General features: G+C 34.3%; 2 protein-coding genes across 4 annotated transcripts; one reads left to right on the forward strand and one right to left on the reverse strand.

The window, feature by feature from the left end:
* The first annotated feature begins 20 nt into the window (after positions 1–20).
* On the forward strand, positions 21–2,212 carry LOC137714606 (uncharacterized). Its single transcript, XM_068453778.2, has 2 exons — positions 21–664; positions 1,831–2,212. The coding sequence occupies exons 1-2, from the start codon at positions 164–166 to the stop codon at positions 1,876–1,878; spliced, it is 549 nt and encodes a 182-aa protein (XP_068309879.2). The 5' UTR covers positions 21–163; the 3' UTR covers positions 1,879–2,212.
* Positions 2,213–2,628: 416 nt separating this feature from the next.
* LOC137715645 (bidirectional sugar transporter SWEET2) lies at positions 2,629–6,422 on the reverse strand. 3 transcript variants are annotated; one of them, XM_088690628.1, is made up of 8 exons: positions 6,274–6,422; positions 6,064–6,243; positions 4,492–4,528; positions 4,159–4,375; positions 3,909–4,067; positions 3,683–3,802; positions 3,407–3,563; positions 2,629–3,174 (listed from the first exon to the last, which is right to left on the reverse strand). In XM_088690628.1, exons 2-7 carry the CDS (start codon positions 6,122–6,124, stop codon positions 3,450–3,452), a joined length of 708 nt encoding a protein of 235 aa, XP_088546754.1. In that variant the 5' UTR covers positions 6,125–6,243; positions 6,274–6,422; the 3' UTR covers positions 2,629–3,174; positions 3,407–3,449. The 3 variants fall into 3 exon arrangements, with proteins under 3 accessions (XP_088546754.1, XP_068311088.2, XP_068311090.2); XM_068454987.2 differs by having other exon boundaries at positions 6,064–6,419; XM_068454989.2 differs by lacking the exon at positions 4,492–4,528 and having other exon boundaries at positions 6,064–6,419.
* Between the last annotated feature and the right edge of the window lie 5,144 nt (positions 6,423–11,566).

Consider the following 11,566-nt stretch of genomic DNA (forward strand, 5'->3'; position numbering starts at 1 on the left):
ACGTGTAGGCCGTACACTATCAGTGCAGAATTATTGCATGCATCTTTCTACGTATAAGAAATCATCTCTCTTTTTCTAACTTTCTAAATATTCCCCATACAAAATCATCAAAATCTAAACTTTGTTAGTCGCTATACACCATATAAGGAAATAACAAAATCCCATGGAAGCTTTGTGGAATTTAGAAGACAAGTGGAAGCTCTCTACCCAACAAGCATTTCTGCTATTAGTTTCCGCTGCGTTCTCCATCGTCGGTCTTTGCATGGTGGCAACGGTTTTGCTAAAGAAGGCTCAGAGGAAGCCGGAGGAGCAGAAGCTTGTGATGAGCAGCCAGCGAGAGGCGGTAGTAGGTCAACCAAAATGGTCTGAGCCGAGTTGTGGTTGGGGGTCGATAAAGAGGGCGTTGGTGAGCTCGGTGCGGTGGAGCAGAAGGAGCAAGTGGGAGGAGAGGAGGGGCGGGAGCTGGAGAGAGACGCCGCAGCCGCTGCTGGACAAAAGGGTTGAGGTTGAAGTGGGGCGGCGGAGCCATAACTCGGATTCTCCTGTGTGGCAGAGGCCTATACTTATGGGGGAGAAATGTGAGCTTCCGAGGTTCAGTGGGCTTATTCTCTATGATGAAAGAGGTCGGCCTCTGTGTGACTCCCACAAAGAAACCAGAAACCAGGTATAATTCATCAATCTAGTAATTTTCCTTTGAATTTAATTTTTGGGGTTACAAACCTTTTTGTCACTGTTTATACCTAAAATTTATTTTGGTCACTTAAAAACACAGTGACCAAAATCGACTTTAGGTATAAACAGTGACCGAAAGGAATTTTTTTCCCTTATTTTTGCTGGGAACATAGATTTGATAGTTGATAAGAATTTCACAATCTTTTGCATGTCAAAGACTACGATAAGTTGTTTTATGCACATTGGTAACCACAAGATAATTTAAACATCATGGCATGGTGAAGACCATGTTTAGGCATCATTTGGTTTTTGTAACCGGATTGAACTTGACAATTCACTAGATTCAAAGTACGTTTAAGATAGAAATAAATGTTAATTTTCAAAAATTTGTCTAAATTTACGGATTAGTCATCACAAGTTCGCATCTATTTCTTCCTTTTAACATATGCTGAATCTAATGAGTTATCCAATCTTAAGCACTAATGCGACCTAAATGGCCTAGACGAAAACAGATGAAATTTCTAAGCCTTTATGAAACCATTTTTGGAAATCAAAATTTTGGTGGGAAGGATCTTGCCTTGTATACAAGATTTAGAGCATAACTGTACAACCCAAAACCAATTGCCAATGAGTGTAGAGGCTGAAGATCTTTTAAGCGCTTATAGGAAAAATTCTCTCTCAAATTTGGGATACCCAAAACATAGCATATGCACAAAACACAATTATATGGCCTCGTTTGGTATAGAGGATTTGATTGGAATAGAAAGGAACCATTTTGAAGGTATGTTAAAGGAAGAAACGAAGAAAATATAACCAACTTAGAGGTTGGAGATGGATTTCTTAACAAAAAAAACTTAATTCCAATTGGCCCCAAAATTGTAGGTTTAGGAGAGAAAGAATTTCCTTCATATCTAATCCCCTTTTAATCCCCTAAAAATGAATAATCATTCTCCTCTACCTTCAAGTTGCCATGACTTCAAAGGTTATCCATCCCAATCTAATCCTGTATAACAACCGAGACCTATAAATTACCCAAATCCGGCCAAAACACGGAGATTTATCTAAAGCTTTGTATAAATTTAGACCCAAGAGATACTTTCTTGTTATCGTATGTTGCATCTTTCTCAATCAACATATTGTTTTTGGTTTGATGTGCAGGATAAGACTGCTGGTGTTGGCAGAACAACTTTGAGGGACTTGCTGTAGTTTTTCTAACAGAAATGCTTTTAAAGGGATTTACCAAAACAGAGTGGTAGCTACCAGTGATGTGCATCATGAAGTTTTTGTATACAATGACAGAGAAACAGTCAATATGCAAATAAAGGAATGCACGATCTCTTCTCGCTTCATCTGCCATATTTGAATCAAGAAATATTATTGGCACTTCAAAATACTCATTCTGAACTCATCACTAAAGAAAAAGACGAGGACGGAAGGAGTGCAAAATAACTTAGTGCTAATTTGATGATCCATAGAAATTCCCATGTTCAAAATTAATCTCCCTTTCCCAATGCATGTGCAAGAAAATCTATAAACTCCATTAGTTAACCAACAAATATCTTAGAAAGCTTGGCAGTAAAGATATCGAAGAACTTGTTTATGCAGAATTATTGCTATCAGCTAATCTATGCAGATCTTATTGTTCCTTTCAGTCTAATTAAAACTTTCCAATCACAGTCAACTAATGCCTCAAGTACCTAAGCTTGCAACTCACGTTTCTTTTAAGTCCTCCCGTGTTTCTTCGGAACAGTGGTTTCTAATGAAGCCAGTTAGTATTTCTGATATGTTCAGATGGTTTGCTAGAATGTTTCTTCTAAAGTTTCGGGTACGAGTCAACAATTTAACATGTTAGACAATTTTATGCTATCACACGAGAAAGTAGAGAATTCAGCAAGAGAATTGAATTTACCTATATTCCCAAAAAGAATACGAATGCGAAATAGAAACACAAGCAAATCGAAAAGTATTTCATGATTGATTCTGAAGCAGAAGGTACAATCACAAATCACATAAGCCAAAAAGAAGCTGAGAAAGGAAAGTGGAATTGCAACCGTGACACTGTATTGATTGTACAAATAAGGCAGGATGTGTTTCACATCAGGACCTTGACCTCTTCCGTTCTTTTCCTTGAGATATACCAATAGTGAAGCTGCTAAAGCCATATAAAAACGGCTTTACAGGTTTCAACTTGATGCAGGAAATATGAGAAGAAGTTGATCCGATGATCTGAAACAATTACATTGTAGAACTCATACCAATTCAAGAATGCTACCGATTAAAAAATGGGATTACTAGTGTGACAAACTCTTCCAAGTATCTATGATACACATAGATGCACTTTCACACATAGAAAGACAGAGGGAGAGAGGGAGGGGGAGGGGGATGACCCAAGCCATAGAGGAGAGTGAAAGGCCGAAAGGACATACATTTTGTTTTCAAGTAGGTAAGCCGCACCACTCTTCTCTTCAATCATTTTGCCTACTTGATAAGATTTGTTCTCACCTATTAACAGTCAAGGATGAATTCATAAGATTAGCATGACATTAATTTTACATGTACACATGTATTCAGGGAAGGGAAACCCAGGCCACAAATTTCTTTTGTGTGGGGAAAATATATAGCATTTATTTGTGATAAATTTGACACTCAGAAGGATCAGACTTGTACATGCTAGAAATGAGAAGATAATGGTTTCCCGTTGCGATAAATAAAACAGATAAAAGATAACACTTACGTCAAAGACAAAACACATGCACTCTCTTGTTTCCGGAACTGATTTATGCATATGAAACTATCAACGGTTCTCTGGAGTTTCCTTTAGACGAATCCTTATAATGAAAGTACAACACTAATTGTACAATCCCCAAAATGGTTCCTACTCCATTTGGGACCTGAAATGCATTAAGAATGATACTGTAAGACCTGAGAAACCAAGAACTTTAATCTGCATTGACGGCTCCATATATCTTTTCTTAAAAAATAGAGAAAATGTGCTGCAAGGGAATCTTACATAAACAAAGAGATCAAAATTAAAAATTCCATAAAGCAAGAAAGAGGTGCTCATGAGGAAGGTGGAAAGGGAGAGATAGAATGGCATAAATTCGACGCTCTTTGTCCGGATCACCAAGTTCTGCAAAAACACAACAAAGTAAATAAGGTAACACAACAAAATACATAGTTGATGCCAACATAAACCAAAATAAAGAAAGTACAGCAAAGGCCTTGGATTAACTTACAATTATAAACAAAGGAGAAGCAAACATTGATATTAGAGATGCACAACTAAGCACTCCAACAACTAGCCGACGTATAGCAGCATCAGCAATTTGCAAGCTCCCATATACTATGATTGCAATTAGACCACAAACTGCTGCCAGCAATCCCAGCATCTTCATCTGCAAAGATAGAGGGAACTAACGACACTTAGAACATAGTAAGGCTTTCACAAACTTCACCTAGGTAACAGGTGTGAGTAATATAGGTAACCTTTTTTGTTTTCTCAGCGTATATTATGAAGAGGGCTATGTACACTAATTGAAACACCGCACCAACTGAATTGACCGTCATAACCATTATGTTATCAGGAGATATAATAGGCGATCCATACCACATGCTGATCAAGCAGTTCAAAAGGGCATATATGTATGGGAGCCCTGAGAACTCTTCAGTGGCACGGTTTCTCATTATTCTTCTAAATGTGTGTCTGAAAGTAAGAAAATAAAGCCAATTAAAAAACAAACCGGTGAGGAAATGAATACAAATCGTTCTCGTTCTCATGTTTTCTCACATTTAATTATTACCAAACTGATCAAAACTTACATTGGTGAAACAAACAGCCCAAAAGCAAAGATGTTCCCTGCAACAGATAATAAAAATAAGTGGAACCCCAATATGCGTATATACATATATCAATATAATCCTGGATTCAATTGCCAGAATCAGAGATCATCACAGGTTGTTGATCACATTGACCACATGGTCAATTTAAACAATTTGTAGTAGCGTTCACAAACATTACAGTTGTAATATACCATATATACATGGATGTGACAATTTGTAGTAGCCTCAGAAACTACTTAGATGGACAAATCTCACATTTATTAGTTGAACAGCTTAGTTTAGAGTACGCAGCGCACAAAAGCTTTCACCCAAACTACCATGTAAATGAAGAGTTGATGCATTGTTGTAGCTCAGTAATTTTGGAAGCCAAAATCCTTTTATGGCAACAGAACTCAACGTCGATATTGCTGCTTTCAAGAAATGCCTCATTCCAAGCATTGAAACTTCTTACTAAATAGGGCGAGCGAAAGATACTTAAAACTGATATCAGTCAGGAAAAAAGCATGGCAATACATCAAATATTGCTGCCAAAGCTTTGAATTTTTGCATGATAACTTGGTAGCACATGGGAAAAAGAGAATGTTTTGAACATGCACGAAAAAATTGGTCTTGAAGATTTAAGGACATGTTTGGTACTTTATTTGAATCCAACTTTTTAGACTCAAAAACAATTTTCAAATTTTAGGTCTTAAAAAACTTGTTTGGTATGACTATTTTAAAAAACTGAACTCAAGACTAACTCAAAAATATAGTCTATTATCTAAAAACATAAAAAGTGAGTTTTTAAACTTAAAACTCATTCATTTCTTTTCTCTCCCTCCTTCCCTCTCACTCCAAATCTATCTCTCTTTTCTTCTTCTCTCCTTTTTTTTCTTTTTTTTTTTTTTTTTTTTTTTTTACTTTTTTCGTCTCTCCTCCAATCCGTTTTCTTCATTCTCTCGGTTCTTTCTCTCACACCTTTTTCTCTCTATCTCGTCTGATCCTCTCTCTTCTTTCTTTTTCCTTCAATCATCTTTTACTTTCTATCCTCCTCTCTACTCTTTCTCCCTCTCCTGCGACCCTCTTTTTTTTAATTTCTTTATCTAGTTTAAATAGTAAGAATTAATAATTTTAAATCGATTAAGATTTTTAGTTTAAAAAAAAATATTTTCAAGAAATGTTTTGAAAAATGATAAAAAATTTCAAATAGAATACTAAAAATGCTCTAAAATTTTCTCTCATCACTGCAAAATAACATCAATATGTTTTCCAATTTAAAAGCTCTCGTCGATAACGATTGTGAACTAACAATCCTGATATCAAACAACAATGTGGGCTGCTGAACTAGCTTCAAGACTTTTGCCCAGTTGCCTAGAAATCAACAGAGCCAACAGTTTCCCACCAAAATTAACCTACTGGAATATCATACCTCCACCAAAAAAGTTTTCCTTTCCTTTTGCAATAAATGCAACACTAATTTCAGTTCTTAATTAAGAAAAATTAAAAGCTAAAAACAGTAACAATTCAGACAATGATCGCAAAAACAAAAAAGATTCAAGAGAATAATAATACCTGCAATTCCAGCTGCATCTTTGCAGATTAAGAACACGGGATTTGAAGGTGAAAAAACCATCAGTCCCTTCAACTCCAACTCCAACTTGACACTAAACAACCAGAAAGCAAACCCCAATCACCTTTCAAAAAAAACCCCGAGAGACTTATAGGTAAACCCTCCTTCTCTCTCTCTCTCTCTCTCTCTCTCTCTCTCTCTCTCTCTCTCTTAAATATTGGAAATTTGGCAGAGCCGCCCAGGTCTCAGAGAAAAATGAGAGACGAGCTGTTGCTTTAATAAGCAGACGTCCTTATAATTGTTATCTGCTTCTCATTATATTTTATATTTAGACAATTTGCAAATGTAGAACACTCCCCCAAGGCTTTCAAGACTCCAACTTGGGAATATTCAAGGGATTGACCAAAAGCTTAGACATTTCTTGCTGCTGAGTCCTACAGTTCCTCAATATTATCGTAGGACCCGGCTTCTCTACTTCTCTGCCCTCCCAGTTCTCATACTTTTCCATCTCCTTCTATTTTGTGCGATCATAGTTAAATTATCTTAACATTTTATATTATTTTTTTTATAGAGATAATAAGACAAAAAATAATAGTGATATAAAATGTTAACGTAATTTAACCGTGATCGCACAAATAGAAAAATATGAGAGTGTATGAAAACTGAAAGGGCAGAGAAGCCAGATCCATTATCCTACGCCTATAAGTAATAAGTTTTAAATTAAACGATAAGATCAATAACAAATTATTATATTAATTTATCGTGTAGCTTAACTTAATTTTTTTTTTACTCATTTTTATTTTTTACATATTTTTTTTAATTTTCAATCGTCGGATCGGATGAATTGAAGAAGATCAAATAATATAAATTAATAAGAAGTGTATGAAAAGTAAAAAAATAATGTGTGGTTAACACATCTCTATTAAATCCTCATACCGAATATAAATATAGAAGGCTTATTCTGTAGCTTGGCTCAAGTTTCTTATTTCTAGTTTTATTACAACGCTTGATGAATTAGGTTTGGGATGCGAGAAAAATCTGGATCCGACTTCTCTGCCATCTCATTTTTCATACATTCTCATATCTTACTATTTGTGCGGTTACGGTTAAGTTATGTTAATATTTTATATTTATTTTTTTATAAAAATAATAAGATAAAAAATAATAATAATATAAAATATTAACGTGATTTAAGTACAAAGAAGAGTGGATAAGAATATATAGAAAATAGAAAGGCAGGGAAGCCATGTCCGAAAAATCTCTCATACTTTTGCGTAATTGACCCACGTGTAATAATTAATGGATGGATGGTGTTAATTCGAGCAAGGAATGCTGAGCTGGCCGATATGAACGAAGTTATGAGTGGACCACTACAATCACAAGCTTGATGTCATTATGCACATTAGGTACGACAGGTCCTACAACTCCCCTCATTTGACAGTTCCATCATGACATGTTATAAACATGGATCGAATCGTGGACCCGTGGTTAATATTTAGATTAAATCTGGATTCCAAATATAAATCTTTGACGGGTTGAGAGTTTTAAGTTTTGAGGACAAATTCATGACATTATTTTTTACATAACTTTTGACATGTGTTTTTGTGAGGCTCACTTCTTAATGTATTTTAATGATTCAAATCGTTTATATTTTATGTCATACCTCAAAGATTGTGTCTCTAAAAAATACCAAAATTTGAAACTATATGACCGTTGGAATAATGATTTATGGTTTCTTTGTGGAATTCGCTCATTTTCTTTACTACAAATAAATAACTTAATAGTTTCGAATTTGTCTAATTTTCTGCAAGGATGATCTATGAGATGTTCTAAAAGATAAATTGTTCAGTTTGTTAAAATACATTACAGAGCAGACTTCATTAAAATATGTGTAAAAAAAATTGATGTCACAAATCTGACGTTAGATTTTTAATTATCAAGGTTATAGATATGATTGTCAAATATCTATTTTACCCGGACACATTGGATTTTCAAGTATTCTTGAGTGATATTTATGAGTTCAATTAATTTTTTGGTTGCGATTTTAAGTCAATTGAAGAAGAGATATTCATAATCGTCCTTAAATTGCTAACGCTTCAAACATTATGAACTTAAAAATTAATAATAGAAACTAAGAGTGATGTTGGACAAAACACGAAAAATGTAGTTTACCGAAAGAACATCCAAGTAGGAACTCTAGAGGATTTTCTCTGTAAAAATGCGTTAAGTAATATTATATCTCGAGTCGGGGGTGTATATAATGATGTAGATATTTCTTGTTGATTAAAAAGTTCCCTACTAGGTGATTTTAAGGAGATGCAACTATCCATCTTGAGTGAAAGGTGTAAATATTTTGTCTACGAGGATCGGCTCACTTGGTTAGGTATCTTTTTTATGTGTCATCCTACTTAGTGCACGATCTATGAGTTTCTATGTGAATTTATATCGATGGTAGTTGGTAGTTATTGTCAGCGTAAGTCATTTTCGGCTCGAGGTTCTATGCCCTGGCGTTGGTGGTGAGAGTAAAAAAAAAGTTAAAAAAACTTGAGAAAACAAAATGAAAAATTTATTTTGTTCATTATAAATTATGGTAATTTATTTATTTTGGCTTTTGCTTATATCATCTCTATTAAAAAAAAATTAGAGGAGGTGATCAACAAGCTTGAGACGAAAGTCATAAGGCAAAATAGTTTTGTAGACTCACATGATTACTTTTTCAAGAGCCTGTTGTAATCTTTTTTTTTTTTTTTTTTTTTCTTTTTTTTGGTCAATGTTTTAATCTAATTATATGCCACCAAACAAAACCAATAAGTACTCCAACTTGGCACCGTATATAGCCTAATTATTTTTTCAAGAATAAAAATATTACAAAAAAAAAAAAGGTTCTTTACGGCTTACATCGCCTAAACTTACAAAGAGAAACCATTACATAAGAAAAATTACTAAAATAAATACAATATTAACTATAATCAGTATGTGTGAAATTAGCAAATTGTTATTAATTATGTTAACTTCTCTAAAAATAAGATTAGTCGGATAATAGGAAATCATATAGGCTGCCCACATGTTGTTTATTTAGGTATAGTATATAACTCACTTAAAGTGAATATATTCACCACTTTCAAATCGTTAGATGATCAGTTTAAATTTTAAGATGTGTGTAGTAAATAAACACAATATCAAAATTTAACTTATCCAACGATAATAAATAAAGTGGTTAACATTACCAGCGTTGGTGGGAAAATAAAGCACCCCTAACTTTACTGTTTTGGACATAAAGAAAGCTGCACGCCTTCCATGCAGCTATTAAATTGATTGAAAGAAAAAAGAGAGAAGCATGTATATAGAATTCTCCATAATTTAGGGCAATCATGTGGTATATACAGTTCCCCATAATTTAGGGAAATTTTCTTTTTTTTTGACCTGTACTTAACTTTTTCTTGTATAATTTGTACACCGACAGAGAACCATGCATATGTAATCCATGCAGTTGTCAAGATTGCGTGGACAGGCACGATCATTTTCACCTTTCACTGTTGTAAATTATATATTATAGTATAAAATATTGTAATATATAATTTTAATAATTAAATGAAAAATAGTGTTAATTTCTTAGAAAATGTTATGTTATGTAGGTTCATTTTTTTGTCAAATGATGTATACTTATAAATGAAAAGTTACATCTCTTTAATAAGAAGTACTTGGGTTCTATATAAACTCATGAAACCATTATCATCAAGGATAGAAAAATTAAAGTTAATTCTTATTCTTGAGAAAGAGGGTTTCCCCACTTTGTTTCTCTTGTTCTTTGTTTGTCAAACTTCGAGTTGTGTCTTGAGAGTACGAAATATATAAAGTTCGCTAGAGTCCGAAGATTGAAGTGTTTTGACTTCGGATTATAAATTGTTGAATCCTGGGAGACAGACGTCTACCGAACTACAAACACAAGAGTATGGGCGAAATTCTGTCTTTAGGTCATTACATTTATGCAAGCCTCAATCTCCAAGTTTGTCAGTATTTCTTATTTTCTCTCTAGTTGTTAATACTAATATCATATATAATTGATGTTTTGAATTTCTTTATGATTGTTAATTATTGAAATTCTTGTGTTATTTTCATATTTTCTAATATTGCTACAACATTCACTTCACGACATTGTAACCTAGCTAACTAAGCAATACATTACCGACTTAAATATCATTATAATTAGTAATGCACGCTTTGCCTTATGTCGGACGATTAGATAATGCCCTTTCTATGAGCACTACAAAAACATGTGAGAGGGGTTTGCAAATGACACCTTTCAAGTAGGAATTTGCAAATTTGCTTTACATGTCTTTGTTGCTCATGCAGTACGTTCTACACACTCAAAACTACATATTTTTATATGGTTTGTTCCTTACTAACTTAGACTCAATTGATCCTTTGGATCTGGATGTTCCTCATCCCAACATAGTTTATGAGTTATTTAGGGATTCAGTTGTCCTGATTATTTGACTTGATGAGATCATAATTTTGGTGATGTACGATAATTGTTTGTGTGATTTTTGTCCGCTTTTGATTTTTTAGGCCTTTTTAATCTTAATTTTTTATGAATTCATACTTAAACCCCAAGTTGTCCGTAACAAGGAAATTCCTTCGACTCACGTAGTAGGGACTCAGATCTTCTAAGGACCTGTAACTGCGGAGTCTCCGGACAAATTTGGTCGTGGCCTTTAGAAGCATATCCTCGGCTAGTAACAATTTCACTCGATTGGTGGCTCGAGGCTTCTCTCAGCAGTATGGACTAAACTATGATGAAACATTTAATGTTGGTTTGGTATTGCTGTGATTTGAAAAAAAACTGCTTCTGCTGTGCTGTGAGAATAAGCAGCTGTGAAATAAAGCAGCAAAGTGTTTGGTAAACTTTTTTGTAAAAGTGCTTTTGAAAAAAAAAAAAAAAAAAAAAAGGAGTATTATAGTGTTTGGTAAACTTTTATGTAAAACAGATGTGAAAAAAGCCAGTTTTTCAAAGCTGAGTTTTGCAGCTTCTTGTTTTTGGCTTTTTTCACCCAAAACTGTGAAAAAAAGTTGAAGCTGAATGTTTACCAAACACAAAAACAGCTCCCAGCTTTTTTTGATACGAGCTTTTTTCAGAATCACCTCAGTACCAAACCAGACTTTAGTCCAGTAGCAAAGCTTACGACCGTACAAGTCTTACTTGCATTTGCAGCTAACAAAGGTTGGAATCTATACTAGATGAATGTGAAGAATGCTTTCTTGCATGGAAAGTTAGATTGAGAGATCTACATGATGTAACTAATGGGCTTTGAAAGCAAATTGAGGAAAGCACTCTACGGTTTGAAACAAGCACCAAGGGTGTGGTACGGTAAGATTGCAGAATTTCTAACACAAAGTGGTTACTCAGTGGTCTATGTAGATTCCAGCTTATTTATTAAGGCTAATGGAGGAAAGTTAGCTGTCGTGCTGGTGTATGTGGATGACCTAATCATCACTGGCGATGAT

This window comes from Pyrus communis, chromosome 3 (genome assembly GCF_041283825.1).
Source record: "Pyrus communis isolate YQ-2024b chromosome 3, ASM4128382v1, whole genome shotgun sequence".
Classification (NCBI taxonomy): Eukaryota; Viridiplantae; Streptophyta; class Magnoliopsida; order Rosales; family Rosaceae; genus Pyrus; species Pyrus communis.